Source organism: Idiotropiscis lumnitzeri, chromosome 12, assembly GCF_059441095.1.
Source record: "Idiotropiscis lumnitzeri isolate Australia: NSW breed Sydney's pygmy pipehorse chromosome 12, RoL_Ilum_1.0, whole genome shotgun sequence".
Lineage (NCBI taxonomy): Eukaryota > Metazoa > Chordata > Actinopteri > Syngnathiformes > Syngnathidae > Idiotropiscis > Idiotropiscis lumnitzeri.
The window spans coordinates 5,935,365-5,954,893 of record NC_142402.1 but is presented as its reverse complement, the minus strand read 5'-3'; the positions used below and the strand labels follow the sequence as shown (position 1 = coordinate 5,954,893).

Here is a 19,529-nt window from a genome sequence, read left to right as displayed (position 1 = left end):
TATGTCCCGACAGACTTTAACACGTTTTCCAAATGTATTTGAGAGTTTAATCCTAATACGTTATTGCGTATTACTGTACAGTATATATAAACTAGATGTTGCTTCTGGTTCAAATGGTTATTTTAATATTTGAGAGTGAGCCAAAAACAATGGTAAAATATAAAAAGATAAAGATCTCAGTGGAGGTGGAGTTTGGAACAGACAGTCGGTTGCGGTTATTGTTTAATCAACCCTGAGCCTTGGTGCAGTGCACATTTGAATCTGGTCATTTCACAGCGGTGCTAAACTTTGAGCTCTGAAGGGTCCAATAAATTCTATACGGTAATCCAAATCGCCAAATTTCGTGGAGAAAGGGCATCTGATGACTATTGCGTAACAGGACGCTGATAAAGTTAAGGGAGCGCTCCACTTTGCAGAATCTTGAGAAATCTTTGGTGCTGCTGACTACGAGAAAGGAGCCGTCATGCTAAGTAAAGATCTTCCAGATATTGAGGTAACTTTTTCTGTCTGTTATGACGTGACTAATAAATTAAGCATCCGCAGCCTTGTACAATCGACAACACAACTAGGGACAGGAATTAAGCAAAATATGTCTGTCTTAAAGAAGAATGCAGCATTGTGCTCAGTCTGTAACGTGTAAAATTATTGTTCTCAATCTCACAAGTTGCGTGACCATTTCCAAACTACATGCATATGCGTAAAATGTTTTATGGAAAAGTAACTACCCCCAATCTACTGAGGTGGAACCAGTTTTACTTTTCTATATTCACCAAAAATGTGTGTAGCAATGTTGTGAAAAGCTTAAAGTGGAAAAGAAATGTGTATTTTAAGACAAACAGTGTCTTCTATGATTGTGAACTGAAAAAACTTGGCAAATATGTCAAGTCGCATGACTGGCTACAGCAGTATTATGAAAGCAGTTGTTGAAGAATCCAAGATGTGCGAAGCTACCTCATCTGACCCTTTCAGTGTCATTTACTGTAAACTATTTCCTCAAATTGCTGCCACTTTCTATTTCATTATGCAGATATGTCCACGTACATACTCAGCAATTATTCAAAAACATTGTATGATTTCTCAATTATTTATTAAAATAACAGAAATACACCCTAAAAAAGAAAATTGACTAAGTACTCAACTCAGCTTTATTTATATAGTTTTATAGTTTTCACATCAGCTGCAGCAGACTGTAGTAACACAGCACTTTACAGAACGCACGATAAAACATTAACTTAAAATATTTTCTCCATTCCGATATATGCTCAGTTGTTTAAAAAGAAGTAATTCAAAGTCTCTTTTCACTCCATAACTTCAGGACGGAGTGTCCAAACTATGGCCTGTGGGCCATGTGTGGCCCGCTGGTCATTTTTTAGTGGACGCAGCATATACTAAAACTAACTTTTCACATGCAAAAAAAGAAGGTGTGATGAGGATATACAGCATTAGAAGTGTAGTTGTTGAAAAAGTGTTGAAAAAGCAACAACCACTACTGCTACTGAACTTTTCTAGATATAAAGACAAAAAGATTTACAGCTAAAATAGTATCAACATTTTTTGTCATATCACTGTGGAGAATAAAAACAATTTCAGGGACAAAAATGTTTTCCTCCACTTTCTGCTTCGTGTCAAGGTCTAATTTGTGAACAAGTTGTTCTTGTTTTTTTACTGATTGGGGAGATGGGATTCACCTGCTGCTCAGCGGATTAGTAAATCTATTCGAGTGGGTAACAGGGCTGCAGGTCACCCCAAAACCAAAAAATAAAATCCTTAGCTATTTGTCTTATGACCTTGTACAGAAAGCCTTGACTCACCATTTTTTCAAATACATAGTATAAACAATTTAAAATTGAATGATTGAGCTAATGTGATTGTAAATTATTTTTTTCTTCTACTCTATACACCTTTTTTTACCATGTAAGAAAGTTAGTTTTCCTAGCAGATGTTATTGCGGTATAGAATTCCTGACTTTTTTCCACCCTATACCCTCACCCGGGCACAAAACCTCAGTACAATGACCTGAGAGCTCTTCAATATCTTATCTACTTGACCCCAACTAGTCAAACAAACAAACTTCTCAGAATGTTCCATAATGTCAGTGTTTTGCCATAAATAGAGATAACAGGTACATTGGTAAAAATATACAATGCAGAACTAAAATGTTACATTTTGAACGACACCAGATACTTTGTAGATGCTGTGGGAGATGTTGTAGTATCTGAGTGTAAATGTCGGTGACCAGCAAAATAAACATGTCTGATTAACAGACTTTCTCTATGAGCTGAGGTGAATGATTGTTTCCTTTTGACTGACTGACATGTGCTTTTTAGAGCATCTTGGCTCTGAATCCAAGGGTCAAGACTCACGCTCAGATCATGTCCACGGCAAACAAGAAGAAAGAAAAGAAACACTGGAAGCGTAATCCTGACAGAGGGTGTGATGTATGTCTTTCTCTGCTTGACTTTATGTAATGTCGTTTCACCAATTAATCTGATACATCACCACTCAAAATGGCTTTTATGTGGTGACTTTAATTTCTCTTGAGTAATTTGATCTTTTTCCCCCAGTCCTGCGTGAAGTTAGAGAACAACTTTGATGATATAAAACACACAACCCTGAGTGAGCGTGGAGCTCTTCGAGAAGCTCTTAGGTGAGAATAAAATGAGTCCTGTCATCGACCATGTGTTATAAATGACAATAATGAATGTGACTTGTAACAGTACAGGATATGTTTCCCTCCATGTGATCTCCAAAAAGCTTTGACTAACTCAGCACTTCAATAGGCCAGATGAACTGTGTCAATTGTGTGATTTAGGTGTCTCAAATGTGCGGATGCTCCCTGTCAGAAGAGTTGTCCCACTAACTTGGACATCAAGTCATTTATTACAAGCATCTCTAATAAGGTACTGCAAACACTCTGCAGTCTCTTGATTTTTGTACCATTGCAAGTCTCGTTTTGCCTCTTTGGGTAATTTGACATCCTTTGTTTGCTGAAAGTAGTCCAAAATTTACACCTGCTGCATTCTGAGTCTAATTATTGCCACATATTGTCTTACATCATTTTGGTGAATTTGAGTGGGGCGCAGGCACACACGTCTGGTGGATGTCATCAAATTTCATTCCGAAATGCAACAGTGGGGATCAAACCCTATAGAAATCTCTGTACAACTCTATTTATTGAACACATTATTTTTTATATTTTTAGATATTGTTTATCTTTGTTATATTTATAAAAATCACACACCTGGTCAGTGAAACAGCTGTGGGGATGACACAACAACATGAATGATAGAGTTGGAATGCGGTCTCCGATTGCACTCTTCACAGGTGTGTGATCTCCATGGCCAACTTTACTGTCCCTAGAGGTCTGCTTGCCGTACCTTAGACACACTTGGTCTCATAAGTTTCTCCTTCTGCCATGTCAAAGACTGTGCACCGCTCACGCAACAATTTTAAAGGGAATGAGAGGAGCCACTTTGATTTGTGGTGAATCAAATGGGCTGCGTTCATTCCCACAATGGCGCAACTCATCTGTTTTTAATTGTACAAGCTATGTGCATCTGTCAACCTACCAAAACCTGGTCTGGCTTCAATCTGCGCAAATTTAGATTGCACCTTGTGTTAGACTGACGCTGGGGATGACTAGAGTTCAGTCAGAATCCACTCACACCGTTAATGCCAACTGAAATACATTGGGGGTAATAATTATTTGATCTCCTGCGGATTTTGTAGAAAATTCTACGTTCAAAACATTTTTTTATGTCATATTTCTGTACATAACCAGCTGAAATGAGGACTATTTGCTTTGTCTCAGGACAGATCAGGGCCAATGGCTTTGTTTGGGACCAAATACTATACTTTCTTTGATCCAACACAAGTGAACTTAGAACCTTTATGTGTTATTGTCAGTGGACAAACTTAAAAAGTCCCCACCACTGTACACAAGAGTCAGATAATTGTGAAGTTTTTTAATGTGCGTATTTACTGTATGTCTTCCTACTTGTCAGAACTACTATGGAGCAGCGCGGGCCATCCTGTCTGACAACCCTCTTGGTCTGACCTGTGGCATGGTCTGTCCCACATCAGAGCTGTGTGTTGGGGGCTGCAACCTGTATGCCTCAGAGGAAGGTCCAATTAACATCGGAGGGTTGCAGCAGTTTGCTACCGAGGTACAATAAACAAAAAAAAAAAAAGAAAAGAAAGAAAGAAATGAAAAATACACACATACACGCTGCAATGGAAGGCCATAACATTTGACACAAATATTTTGCTGCCTGATTTAGCAACACAAGTGAGCAATGCAGTTTCATGTCTTTGCAACAATATTAAAAGTATAATTCAATTGCTCTGTGACACTGGATTTTACCATTGCATGATCAACACTGAGGGCCATATACATACTGTAAGGGCTGCTCTATATGGGTATTGAATATTGCAATATTTGTTAAGTGTGGACCCCAAAAGGCAGGCAGTAATAATAATAAATAAATACCAGAAAACCAAAAGGCAGGAAACTGTCTTGAGAAGTGACACATAGAAAGCCGAATGGAAAGTTATGGAGAGAGGAAGCTTGAGTTTAACCACACTGGGGTTAATGATGCGTTAAATGACATAAAGGCCAATGTATCCTGGTGGAAGTTTTATGGATTACACCTGGAGAGGGAGGTCACAGGGGAAACCAAACCACCTGGCCAGGCTGGTAGTCCGGGGCTGGTGTGCGGTGACGGTCTACCAACCTTCAATACTGAGCCACTGCGCAGGTTTCACACCAGACTCTGCGGCTTGACGGGGATGCCTCTACACCAGGGGTGGGCAAACTTTTTGATTGGTGGGCCACAATGGGTTCTAAAATTTGATAGAGGGGCCGGACCAGGAGCAGATGGATGGAGTGGATGGAGAAAAAAAATACATTTAATTTGAATTGAAAGTGCACAAAAGCATTAGAACAAGATAGATGTCTTTTATACACAATATTTAGAAAATAAAACATTAACAAGGTTTATTCATTTAATTTTTTTTCAAATTCGGCAGGCCGGATTCAAACGTTTCACGGGCCGCATGTGGCCCCCGGGCCGCAGTTTGCCCACACCTGCTCTACATAGAAGATACTGCAATGTCCATCTTCTGAGCTGGGAAATGTATTGACACCATGAATGGAGACATACCAGTGGCTGAGCAAACCGGGAAGTTTTTGGGCATATTTGATCCAGGGAAGGTGTGTGGACAAGAAAAACTGTGTTTCGAGAGGACTCAATGAAGAACGGCCTCTGGGTCTTGATTATCCCGCTCCGTCTGGCCGTTGGTTTGTGGGCGGTAACTTGATGACAGGTAGCTAGATAAAGAGGATGATATCAAGATAAACAAACAAACTGGTTGCACATATCCTGTACGACATCATTTATGAGAGCCTGAAAAACAGCTTGTACATTTGTGAGCCCAAAAGGCAAAACCAGGTACCAGTACTCAAAGTGGCCAAGAGGAGTCTTAAAAACAGCCTTAAATGCCCATAGAGATATCCACATTTTACACACAAAGTTGTCTTTTTAAAGCCTCAGACTCCCTTAGTGTGGTAGTTTAGTCTTCACTAATTTGTTTAAACTAAACTCCCGTGACTCAAAATATCAACCACAATTGTTCTTTGTTTGCCATTGTGCATTGAGAATTTCAATGGTGTTTTTGAGGCAATCCACCAACCTAGTGAGAAAACTTGAAATGCGATGTATGTGTATCTCCACAGGTGTTTAGCAAGATGGGCATCCCTCAGATCCGAAATCCTGAGCTACCACCACCTGATGAGATGCCGCAGTCTTACCATGTGCCCATTGCTCTAATTGGGTGTGGCCCGGCTTCTATTAGCTGTGCCTCTTTTCTTGGCCGCCTCGGATATGACAACATTACCATATTTGAGAAACAGAAATACACCGGAGGGCTAAGGTATCATCATTCATCAAATATTTATTATCTCTTGTATAAAGTTGCATAGTACTGCTATTGAACAACACAGTTTGTCATATGTCTTGCTCTCTGAGTATTTGTTGAAACAGCGTGCATAATATGATACTCATAGCTACAAGCTAGCTTTTATCATTTCACATGTGTGAATGAAGCATGTTTGCCAAAACAAAGCACACATTTTGAAAAAAAACAAAACATCCTTATCTTTGTATTCGCTCAATCAGATTACAGAAAATTTATCAACAACCTAACGGAAAAGCATTACCTTTGTGCTTTCATGCAGCACAGCAGAAATTCCCCAGTTCCGTCTTCCTTATGAGGTTGTCCAGTTTGAGATAGACTTGATGAAGGACCTGGGAGTCAAGGTATGAGCTCCGCTAACTTACTTTATGGTGTTCATGAGCATAGCAAGTAAAGATTATTTGGAGAGTGCAGACCTCCACCAGGCTTAAACATGAGTAAAAGTTAAAGTCAAAGTTATGTGAACATTTTTGACTGATACGAAAAAAGAAAAAAAAAAAGACAACAAAAACAGCTTACTCAGGACTTCTTAAAATTAATCTGGAATATTGAAGGGGAAGTCCAGTCAAAACAATTTTTTACTACCTGTTCTATGTAGCCCCAGATGTCTACAATTTAAATATTGCGTTGGTGGAAAACAAATTAGGCATCCCAAACCACCTGTTTCGATCCATCTGAGACAGGGGGGAGCCATTTTGTCACTTGCTGTCAACTGAAAATGACACAACAGTCATTCAAAGCTCAGCTCGTGAATGTCACATGACCAAACTCAGCGAACAGGCACAAGCACTTTCACTTTTTGCGGAACACGGCAATCAAGTGGCCGGGCGATATGCTAAATACTTTGATTAATACTAAAACACCGTTGCTACCTTGGTACAGTTCAACAGCTGTAAATCCAATTAGTAATTACACTTACTAGGTGCTGAATGCCGACTTCCGTGTTGTAGCACTCCAGGTGACCACAGACGGCGTTTATTTCCCCTTCATAGTTCTCAAATTTCTACACAAAACCCGTCTAGTGTACAGGACGCTATGTGGTAGTACGTCCCGAAGCTGATTGGCTGCTGCGAGACAAAGTGGGAAAAAAGTTCAATTTTTTACTGCTTGGTGAATGGGCAGATTTTTTGTGCTTCGCTCAGCGGTCCACCGCTCGACACGCATTAGACGCACCGCTGCAGACGCAACCGCCCATTCAAACTACATTGACGTTAATTGAATGGCGCCGCTAGAAACACTCACAACGGACTTGGTGTGAACCGAGCATTAGGAATTGTGATGTCATTTTCAGTCGAGAGCAAGTGGCAAAATGACCACCAACCTGGATAAAAACAGGTGGATTGTGCTGCAAAATTCATATCCCACAAATGCAATGCTAATTTGAACGTGGTGTTCAGACTAGTGTGGGCGCAAAGAACATTTTGGACTTGACTTCCCCTTTAAAAAGTCACTTAACACAATGTTACTTCCCGATGTTGTGGTCGTTTTTAATGACTTGTATCATTCTTGTATAGAAACACACAAAATAGAAAAACAGTAAGTAATAGGTTTTTAAAATATATATTATCATTTATATACTAACCTAAGTCCTTTCCTACACGTTGCTTCCTAAGAGGTGTTTCTGTATCATCCATACCAGGTAGTGTGTGAGAAGGGTCTTGGTATGAACGGAATGACTCTGACTTCTCTAAAAGAAGACGGATTCAAGGCAATCTTCATTGGAATTGGTGAGTCCTTTTCAATTTAAACAAGCCAGGAAAAAAAAAATCCAGATCTTCAGGCTATTGAACATTAATGTATTTTTCAAAGGGTGGAATTGGTGTGTTGCTTTAAGTCAGGCTTTTTAAGGCAAGGAATATTCAAGACCTTTGACTTGAAACAAACCGAATCGAACCTCAGTCAGAATCGATCCCACGACCTCTGCACTGTGAGGCCATCGTGAAATAATATTGTCAAGAGATTTTTTTGCGGTTGACTTATGCATTGTTTCAGATAGTAAATATGAGAGATGGCTTAGAAACACAATGGAACTTTTTAATGCTCTCTGGATCACCAGTAAAGTAAACAAATATACTTATGGGTTTATGTGTAATTTTAGGTCTCCCTCAGGCCAACAGAGCAAAAATTTTCCAGGGTTTATCCATGGATCAAGGCTTCTTCACATCCAAAGATTTTCTCCCCATGGTGGCCACAGCAAGCAAGAAAGGTTTTGCAGTATGCACACGTCGACCCACTCACTACGCCCGCTAGTATCCCATCACACTGTCTTTCTCCCTCCAGGGATGTGCCAGTGTCGCTCCTCCCTCCCAGAGTTACGAGGAGTGGTGATTGTCCTGGGTGCCGGGGACACTGCCTTTGACTGTGCAACCTCTGCCCTCCGCTGTGGAGCCAGAAAAGTGTTTGTCTGCTTCAGGAAGGGATTCACCAACATTAGGGCTGTCCCTGAGGAGGTATGGATGTTCATGGGGGATTGGATGTGGATGCACAGAGAGAGAGAGAGTGTGAGAGAGAGAGAATTATTCATTTATTAATTAATGGCTGTTTTTGATCAGATGGAGTTGGCTAAGGAAGAGCAGTGTGAGTTCCTCCCATTCCTCTCTCCCCGAGAGGTCATCATGAAGAATGGGCGCATCGCTGGATTACAGTTTTGTCGTACTGAGCAGGCCGAGGATGGAAATTGGTTGGAAGATGAAGACCAACTTGTGCGATTGAAGGCAGATTACATCATTAGTGCTTTTGGTTCCATGCTCAGTGAGCCAGCAGGTAATCAGTCTCTAATGCAGGGATGGGCAACTTTAACGATGGAGGGGGCCATATTTTTTTTTTGTCAGCGCTACAGGGTGGTCACATAGGCCCACGCACTTCCGAAGCAGATGTATGGCATGAATGCCATTTGAAATAAGGACAAAATGTGTGCATGTCTGTTGTATAAGGAAACAATATACAGAAGACTGTCTTAAAAGGACATATTGACATCAACATTGGCACTTATGTAATAAGTTGCATGTACAAATGACATCTGTACTAAAATCCTTCGAAAACACCTTAAGCATTCTTAAGTCATGTCTTGTGGTGAACACTGTTATTACCATTCAAAACTGCTGCTCTACTGTAAACATTTTCATCTTCAAAAATTAATCAAGGGCCACTCTGAGTGTGATGCACTGGCCACTTGCCAATCCTTGCTGTAATGCCTTCACAATATGATCCCCTAAGCCAGGGGTCTTCATTCCTTGAGTGCCAAATCAGGTGTGTTGCAGCATGGAGAGATGGAAAATAGGCAGGACACCGGCTCTCGAGGAACAGGATTGAGGACCTCTCCCCTAAACTGTTCCTACATGATTCAGATTTTATTCTTTTTTTTAATTGGACCTTTATGTATTTGTTGCATTTTTATTCTGCGTGCAGTGAGTGAGGCTATGTCTCCAGTCAAGATGAGCCGTTGGGGTACTCCTGAGGTTAACCCAGAAACCATGCAAACCAGTGAGCCTTGGGTGTTTGCCGGAGGAGACATTGCTGGAGTGGCAAACACCACAGTGGAATCAGTGAATGATGGCAAACAGGCCTCATGGCATGTTCATAGATACATACAGGTTTATACATTTTTACATTTATACATCACCTAACAGATTTTCACTGAATAATCAGTAACTCACAGGAATTGCACTTGTGGCCATTTAAACTGTTACGTGCCATATGAATTACTTTGGAAAAGTCTAAAGCTATGGGCTGATCTAACATGATAATTGTCTTTAGATTTGTTTTAATGTTATTTTTCTTTTTTAAGCGCCCATCTGTTTTAATTCTACAGTCCCTTTTTGGCCAGACAGTGGAAACAGTTCCAAAGATGCCACTGTTCTACAGCGCTATTGATCAGGTGGACATCAGTGTCAACGTTTGTGGAATCAAGTTTCCAAACCCATTCGGCTTGGCCTCTGCCCCTCCCACCACCAGCGCAGCCATGATCCGAAGAGCTTTCGAACAAGGATGGGGTTTTGCGTTGACCAAGACATTTGGATTAGATAAGGTAAATGCGTATTTGCTTCACAATGCTGAATTGTGCAATGTATTATGCGGAGAGCTGTTGCAGTAAGTTGATGATTATGTTCCTCTGTCTCTGCAGGACCTGGTTACAAATGTTTCTCCTCGTATTGTACGTGGTACGACCTCTGGTCATGTCTTTGGACCAGGTCAGGGATCATTCCTCAACATTGAGCTGATCAGTGAAAAGACAGCAGCCTACTGGTGTCAGTCAGTGGCTGAACTTAAGAAAGACTTTCCGAAAAATGCAAGTTTTGAATACTGCTTATTGCATTTCAGTTTCGAGCTTTGTACTCTCCTATTGCAATAGATTAAGGGAAAACATCCTTTGTTTGTCTGTCAATCAGGTTGTGATCTCCAGTATCATGTGTGGTTACAACCAGGAAGACTGGACAGAACTCACTCAGATGGCTGTGGTAAGCTGACTCAGGTGTTATACACATGTTCCGCATGTGTTGTTTTGATGATAAAACTGACATGTAGGCTATATCTCCTCAGAAATCAGGTGCTGATGCTTTGGAGTTAAACCTGTCCTGTCCTCATGGGATGGGTGAGAGAGGCATGGGGCTGGCCTGTGGCCAGGTACACTTGCTAGCTCTCTCTCATCTCTTACACACATGCACATACACACACATACCGTAAGGAAAGTGTCCTTTTTGGGAAAGGTTGTTCATTTACAGTGTATATTACATTTTAGGACCCTGTGCTGGTGCGTAACATTTGTCGCTGGGTGCGAGCTGCTTCTTCAATCCCATTCTTTGCCAAATTGACTCCAAATGTCACCAACATTGTCGATATTGCCAAGGCTGCCCAAGAAGGTATACAAATATTTTCATATTCCAATTCCAATCCTTGTTGTATGACTGTGTTGAGTTCTGTATATGGCTGCATCATTTTAGGCTCCATAACTCAAATACTATCAATATCAAATGCTAATATACAACAAATGTATGATTCAGGTGGAGCTGATGGAGTTACAGCCACAAACACAGTTTCAGGTATGATGGGCCTGAAGGCAGATGGCTCACCCTGGCCAGGTGTTGGAGCTGGAAAACGCACCACATATGGAGGGGTGTCAGGTAAAGACCCAAAATAGTATACGTACCAACAAACGTGTCACATGTTTTAGTTTGCACTTAAAGGCACCTGACATATTTTTAACAATGCAATTTCAAAAACCCATGTTGAATTCATGAGCCAAGCCAAAGTTAGAATAGCAGGAATAAATTTAGAATTCAAATTCAGTCAGTTTCTTTACTGGATCAGCCTCAAATTTCCAAGATCTATATAATTAAAATGTCATTCATCATTGGGCCATAATAAAGCGAAACCTTTTTTTTTAATAACTATATATAGAAATGATTGAATTATTGGCACGTGTGTTCGTATTATCATTTGTGCAGGTAATGCCATCAGACCAATTACTCTCAGAGCTGTATCAGCCATCACCGGGGCACTTCCTGGTTTTCCAGTTTTGGCCACTGGGGGAATTGACTCAGCGGAAACCGGTTTGCAGTTTCTTCATGCTGGTGCCTCAGTGTTACAGGTGACAATACCATTGGGAAAATGTTTGTGCCAATTTGTTTAATTTTTCATAAATTTTAATTACTTATAACCATTCTGGGCAGCACAGTGGCCGACTGGTTAGCATATTGGCCTCATAGAGCAGAGCTCCAAGGTTCGATTCTGGGCTCTGTCCTTCCTGTATGGAGTTTGGAGTTGGGTTTCCCCCGGGTATCCCGGTTTCCTACCAAATTCCTAAAACATGCTTGGTAGGTTAATTGAACACTCTAAATTGTCCCTCTGTGTGCTTGTGATCGGCGGTGGTTGTTCGTCTTTGTGTACCCTGCGATTGGCTGACAACCACTTCAGGGTGTACACCACCTTCTGGCCAAAGACAACTGGGATAGGCTCCAGCATGTCCATGACCCCTTGAGGAGAAGTGGCTCCAATAATGGATGGTTGGATAGAACCATTCCAATATTGTTACGCCTTTATTTCCTATTTGGGTACAATAAGTCACATTTTACGACCGTACCTTACAGTTAGGCACATGATATTCATTTCAATTCATTAAGTATCCAAATTATATGGTTTGTTTGACCAAAATAAGTTTATACACAGGTGTGCAGTGCTGTTCAGAACCAAGACTTCACTTTGATTGAGGACTACTGTGTGGGTATGTAGCTATATATCTGTATTCGTACTGCGTCAATAAATTGACTGATTTGGGAATCCTTCATCGTGAGTGTTTTGTGTATGCATAGGTTTAAAGACCTTGCTCTATTTGAAGAGCCTTGACATGAAGGACTGGGATGGGCAGTCTCCTCCAACAGAGAGACACCAGAAGGGAAAGCCCATTCCGAGATTGGAAGACTTGGTCGGACAGGTACTATATAATAAATCTGGTACTGGCAATGGTACTTAAATAGTGATCCATAGACAATTTCTCAATTTGACCCCTCTGCTCATGCAACACTGCATAAGATGCAACACTGTACAGTGCCAAGCATGGGTGTTAACTGGCTAAAAAAAAAACACACAAACCTCTTTAAATAGTCTTTTTAGCTCTATGTAATTTTTTTACAGCATCCAAAATAAATTATGTAGAATAGAATAGAATAGAATAGAAATCCCTTTATTGTCATTGTACTCAAGTGTGCAACGAGATTAGAGGGCTCCCCTCTCCAGTGCAATACAACAATAATACTTGATGCAATATGAACAACATAAACAACATAAACAAAATACATATATGCATGGTATTAAAGGTGTGCCACAAGTGCAAATAAATGTACACACATAATGGTTAATACACTACTATTTATACAATATGAAATACAATACAACTTTATTTTTATAGCGCATTTCCCAACAACTGCAGAAGTGCCTGATTTATTCTTATCTAAATACGAATTTACTGTTACTGCCAAGGAACAATATATTATATTAGAGCATTATTAGCTGTTTATTAGGATGTTTAGTTGTTTAATGTACAAGTATTTGATCAATTACTGCGTTTGTCCAATGAACCTAAACTTTGGATGTAAAAAAGGTGAATTCAGTTCTCATTCCTGTTCAAAATCTTAAAATGTTGATACTGAGAGAATGAAATGAAAAAATGGTCGTGTTGTATTTGGTCTTTCATTGCTTTGAATGCGTGTGTGCGTGTGCGTGTACGTGTGCGTGTGCGCGTGTGTGTGTGTGAGTAGAGTCTCCCGAGTTTTGGACCATACCTTCAGAAGAGGACTGAAGTCATTGCACAGTATAAGAAACAGCTCAGGGAAGCTGGTGGTGCAGATGTGATGGAAGCCACTGTCGCCAACATGAACGCACCTAAAAAAGATGTTCCAGCTGTCAAGGTGCAGTGCACGGACTCATACTTACAGTATACGGTCTTGTTTATTCCATTAAAATGTAAAACCCAGAGATGGGAACTTTACCCTATTTTTCTGGTCTGTCCTTTGTCTGTGACCTAGGCACCCTTCCGTCATTACATTTTTGTCGTTATTCAGAAAAATAATCGCCCTCATGAGCGCCTCAGTGATAAATAGTTTATTTATAGAAATGCCTCAAGCATCTTGGGGGCTGGGCTCTCCCTCCAATAGACCAGCGCGTTGGCGGATTACATACGCAAGACAGGCTGGTTGTGTTTCTGTCAGTGAGATGGGCGTCAGTGGGTACATAACCCGGTTAGGAACGATTAAAGGGACGGACTAAACTTTCGCCCTTGCTTGGTCCGTCCTTTAAAATAAAAATAAAAAAATCTCATCCTTCGGCCTCCGTCCATAAAATGGGCATCCGTCCTGGAGTGGCGAACAGACAGACTGTTTCGTCTCTGGGACGGAATGCCCATCTCTGGTAGAAGCAATACACAGCTTCATGAACGTTCCCCTTCAATGGAAGGTTTTGTTTGTGTGTATGTTTATTTTCTGGCTCTTATTTGCAGGATGTGATAGCAAGAGCGTTGCGCCACATCGGAGCCTATCAAGAGCTTAACAACATGGAACAGGTAATAATTAATGTATCGCTCACTAAAGCAGGAGTGCTACATGTAATGGTACTGCATTTAGGGAAAAATGAAACTATTCTCTTAAATTGTTGGTCTAATTATAATATTTCATTTGTTCTACTTATCAGGTTCAGGCTCTGATAGATGAGGAGATGTGTATCAACTGTGGGAAATGTTACATGACCTGCAACGACTCTGGCTATCAGGTAGTTCTGTGCTATGATGCTTGCTGTGTCATTCAAAGTCAGGTGTATATCAGCCCTCGTTGCCATACTGGTTTATCTGGATCCTGTTTTTTAATTGGCACCATAGTAGGAGAGTGGTTAGGAACTCTTACAAACAGCTCTGAGTACAATACAATGCAACTCTATTTGTATGGCGCATTTCATGACAGTTGCATCTGTAACAAAGCGCTTTAAAAAGAGTAAAATAATTTAACAACAAAGACAATGAAAGCAGTCAGTTAAATTGTATGGGTTTTTTTTTGTTTTTGTTTTCAGCTACTTCTGCGTCCTTTCACGATCCAAAAGATGCCTCTTTGGTTAAGATAATTGTTCATAGGTGTACATACATTTATATTTTGAGATTATTCTTCTACTTTCCCCTGACTCTCACCGTAGCTGTGTGCCTTGAACCTGTGGCTGAAGTGGGCAGCGCAGTGGGGTTTGGGTTTCAACCTCAGCCCACACACTTCAGTGCGCAATGTATGTTCTCCCCATAGTTAATGTGGATTTTTTTTCTTCCTCCCAAATGTCAAAGCCATGTTTGGTAACTTGCTCACAGCCACTGGGATGGACGCAAGTGCGATTGACTGGTGACCAGTCCAGGACGTAACCCGGCTGTCAGATAAGACAGGTTCCAGCTCATCTTTGAGCCTCAACAGAGTAGGCAGTAGAAAATGGATTGATGTCACCAATGTTGGCTTGGCCGATTTTGAAGAAACAACTTATTTTTCGTGCTTCCTGATGCTTACATTCAGACTGTAGAAATATCCCTTTACCATGCGTATTTTCACAAATTTCATTTAAGATGCTGCGTGTACCTCAATGACATTTTGCCTTTTGCCTCTACAGGCTATAACGTTCGACCCAGAGACCCATCTTCCATTTGTAACTGACAGCTGTACTGGATGCACTCTATGCTTGAGTGTCTGTCCAATCATAGACTGCATCAAGATGGTTAACAGGACAACACCGTATCAACCCAAGAGGGGTGTGCCAATTAGTCCCGTCTGCTGAAGCAAAAGTCAGACAAAACTTTACCTACTTTGTTTGCCCCTGATCAAATGGTTGAAATCTGTCAGACACCAATATATGCTTATATTTGATTAACATGAAACCAATTTTGTTACCTTTTGATCATCAGACATGAACATTATACAAGTCATTTGCAGGTTGCATGTTCTTAAGATGTTTTCTTGGTTTTGTTTTATTCCAAGTAGCAACCTGAAATATACTTTTATTGTCCTATCTCTGTAAACTAAAACTGTTTGCTATGGGGCTCATGTGATTGTTACATATTCATACTGTAATGTAGCTTAGATTTTTTAACCTATAGTTTGAGACACCCCATTAAAGTATATCACCTAAAAGAACACAATCATACATATATTTTGAAAATTGTGCATGCATTAACTATTGTGATCAGTACATTGTGGGCCTAGTTAGCGATTGTATAATTAGCACAATTTGTAGTGAGTGTAGTTTCAAAATTAACAATCTGTCTGGGAAAGCTGTGGAAGAAAATTGAGGTATTTTATTTGGAAAAGAGAATGTATAATTATATTCTTTGAAACACAATATGCAGGTGGCAGGATTTCCTTCAGGGTCAATAAAATATCTATTTCTCATGGTTGGCTGTGTTATTCCACTAAACACTTTCAGCAGTTAAATAAATTGTATTACAAGATCATACATTTTTTTGGGGGGGGGTTTCGCCTTTAAATTAGAGACCCAAGGACAACACGAGATTTAGTAGTAGGTGACCAAGTAATTAGATAAACCTTGAATTGATGACAATTTAAGGTTTATGATTGAAAGGGCAATGTTTCAAGTTTCAAAATTAGAATTTGCAATTGCAAAAATCATGGCACAAATGCAATGGTGGGAATGAACAAAATACAAATAGTAATAGATTAGGGTACTTATTTTTTTTATTTAATTTACACATATATATATATATATATATATATATATTTATTTAGCAAGTATCTTTTTTTTCAGTTTACTTTTTAATTTCGCCCGATAGACATAAAAAAAATTTAACTTTATTATGTTGCAGTCACACAAAAAAAAAAAATCAGATTAGAGGTACATTTATTAAAAGTCTTGTTTCTTTTGCGGATATTTTATTTTTAAAGCAGGGAGCGAAACGGCACAGTCCGCTCTAAGATTTGTTAAGTGGATAACTGCTCGCAATACAAATCAATGGACCTCTGCTGCCACACAAGGTTTTTGATAGCCAACCTGTGACGGTCCGGAGGACCGTGTGGAGGGAATAGAGGACCCAAGAGCAACCAGGGAGAGGTTAAGAGGTTTTATTGGTAAGGTTAGAGGGGGAGCAGCGAAGTCTGGAACCGGGGAAGGGGAGCTGGAAGGAGAGCGGCGCGGTTGGTCAGATGCGGCTGCTGGAGCGAGGATCGGCGGGCGGGTGGCAAGGCAGCGGGGGCGGGGTGCGGAAGGCAGGCAGGCGGCGAAGCAGCGGGAGCGGCGAGCGGGAGGCAAGCCGGCGCTGTAGCGGAAGGAGCGCAGGCGAGGTGATCGGCGTCGCGGGGGAGACGTAGGCGTGGTGGCGGGAGCGGGAAGCGGCAGGCAGGCAGGATCGGAGCGGCAAGGATGCATGCGGCGATCAGAAGCTCAACGGTGGGGAGCGAAGGCACGGACTCGGACGGGAGCTGGGCGGCTGGAGGGAGAACACGGAAACACAGGGGTTAAGCGCGATCGAGCGTCAGAGCAATCGAGCGTCAGAGCAATCGAGCGTCAGAGCAATCGAGCGTCAGAGCAATCGAGCGTCAGAGCAATCGAGCGTCAGAGCAATCGAGCGTCAGAGCAATCGAGCGTGAGCGAGGAGAGCGACGACGTGAGCCAAATACCACGGTTGGTCACGGGATAATCCGGCGTCTGGCTCCTGGCGACGCTGGGTTTTAAGATGGCGGTGATTGCCGCTGATGGGCTGCAGGTGCGCAGGAGCCGACGCTTACGAAAGCCGGAGGCGTGCCTGGATGGCTGATGGAAACCGCCGGAGTCCTGAAACACATAACTCGCCAGGCCCCCCAAACCCGAACCACCACACAACCATTAATAACTGTGGTATTGAAGGATTCTATTACGATTACTGGCATTATTTTAAACACATACGGGACAGAATGTCGATTATTAAAGTTAGCAGGTTCATATTTACTGAATATTTTAAACATTGATGAAACAAGAAGCATTTATCAAATGAAACTAGAAGCACTGGTCACAAGAATGACTGGGATTGTAGGCCTGATGTTTACTGATTTATTATATTATTCTCATATACTACATTTATAATACTTAGTTTAAATGTGTGAACTTTATTGAAATTCTCAGAAGTGAGAATAGATTTGTGCACATAGCATTTCCATGAGCTGCCCTCACATTCACAGCACTTCATGGACAAATACGACGAAGCACATTCTCCACATCGGCTGTAGAGATGCAAATACCAAATTGGGCACTGGAGGACTCACACAGACGCTATCAAAAGAAAAACACATTCCGAAAGACATAACAATTGGAGATCGGAGCACATGCACATACGCATACACACACACAGACATATACATACACTTGCACCTACACATGCACATACACACGCACACATGCACACCGACAAGATTACAGAAGAATGCCAGCGGAGAGAGAGACGGAGGGACGGCCCGCCAGAGAAGGCCAGCCTTGGCGTGCCAGTCTACGGGACCAGACGGGAATCGACCATCATCAACTATCCAGACGATGACTAACCCGGGGAAGACCTTCCCTTGGACGAGGACCCGTGCCGTGGGAGGGAGCGAGGACGACCGATTCAACCTACTTTACCCTTGACATAAAAAAAACTCCTATAAAAACTGAAGCTGGGCTGAAAGATGGCGCACATTTTTCGTCTGTGCTCGCCCGAGTGCAGTTTCTCGTGAGATTAAGAAAAAGCCGTCCAGATAGCTGTCTTTGTACTATTTCCTGAACTCCAGAAATTGAAGAAACTAAATATCGGAACTCTAATCAGTTGTTGAGTCTTTATTTGACCCTTTTCTTCTTGAGCACAAAAAAACTAACACGCATTGGAGTAAGTTTGGCTTTTAAAGGTTGATTTACGAACTACTTCTCATTTCCACGGTGACCCAACTCCAACAGTATATTTTGTTGTTGAAGCGTGGGTCTGGCTCAGCTTCCCTCCGGACAGGTCGCCCAGCATGGCAGAATTGGTGATGGAAAAAACTTCTCTGACACAGCCATTTTGGTTGGAAAGAGATTTTATTCTCGTCACATGTTGATGCCCAAAGAAGTCTCCCCAAAATGAAAAAGGAAAAGGTGTCCCCTCTATCCGGCCTTTCCTTCTTATAGGGAATGGCCACACAGGACATGAATATCTAATTTTACCTTGTTGCATATGCATTCTCATTGTACTAGTCTTCGATTTTGCCCCCAAAGCGCCCTACGGTGAGAGCAGACGTAGTTGCTCTTTGAAGTGGCCTTCTGGTGCCATCCTGACTTCTACAATTTTTTTTTTTTTTTTTTTTTAATTAGAAATCCCTTTTATTGTCATTGTACTCAGAAAAAGATGTAAAACACGATGTCCTGGCGGGTATATCGATGTTGTGGCTCAGTTGGTGCCAATAAGAGCAAGCAAACACTAATAAAAAGTAATAAGGAGCACTGGGAGGGAGAGCTGTTAGCCGCTGCGTCTATGCGCGCCGCCATCTTGTTTGTTGATTGCTCGATTGCTCCACACCTAAATACTGGTCAAGCCTTTTGTCCTCCTGGGCAGTATCTCGTTTACATTGGAATTTCAATACAAAAGCTGGTCACTTCTTTTGTCTCCAATTCCCTCATAGTTATTTAAAGAGAATAACTAAAATGTTCATAATAGTGGATATAAAAATACACTACAATAACAAATGAAAAAGATGGACTAAAATTGCTAATTTCTTGAAAGCATTTAATCACACTGACATTCATTTTGTCAATCTCTTGAAACCGATAGGGAATACAGAGAGGCTATAATATCTACAGCGAAACTAATGAGAAAAACAACATGCAATCAGCCCCACAGAAGTAAATGTTCTGATCTCATTGCCAATTTAATGATACACTGCCTCAGATCACTTTACTTTACTTACGTCATGTGAGCGAAAGAACACGTCAAGTGAAAAGTCTTTTTTTTTCTATAGCCCTTAATCACAAGAAAGTCTCAAAGGGCTTCACATGACCACAGTTGACAAATATTAAAGCCATTCCCTGATCTTAACCGCTAACCCGCTAAG

At 41.2% G+C, this 19,529-nt stretch overlaps 1 protein-coding gene across 1 annotated transcript; it reads left to right on the top strand.

The window, feature by feature from the left end:
- Positions 1-226: 226 nt before the first annotated feature.
- Positions 227-15,877, top strand: LOC148325616 (dihydropyrimidine dehydrogenase [NADP(+)]-like). The gene is made up of 25 exons (XM_088311444.1): positions 227-493; positions 2,328-2,438; positions 2,565-2,647; positions 2,813-2,900; positions 4,005-4,166; positions 5,735-5,931; positions 6,236-6,317; positions 7,613-7,700; positions 8,072-8,179; positions 8,254-8,423; positions 8,526-8,736; positions 9,382-9,566; positions 9,785-10,000; positions 10,097-10,261; positions 10,362-10,430; positions 10,513-10,596; positions 10,712-10,832; positions 10,974-11,093; positions 11,418-11,560; positions 12,139-12,193; positions 12,282-12,403; positions 13,227-13,376; positions 13,964-14,026; positions 14,155-14,232; positions 15,100-15,877. The coding sequence occupies exons 1-25, from the start codon at positions 464-466 to the stop codon at positions 15,262-15,264; spliced, it is 3,066 nt and encodes a 1,021-aa protein (XP_088167570.1). The 5' UTR covers positions 227-463; the 3' UTR covers positions 15,265-15,877.
- The last annotated feature ends 3,652 nt before the right edge of the window (positions 15,878-19,529 follow it).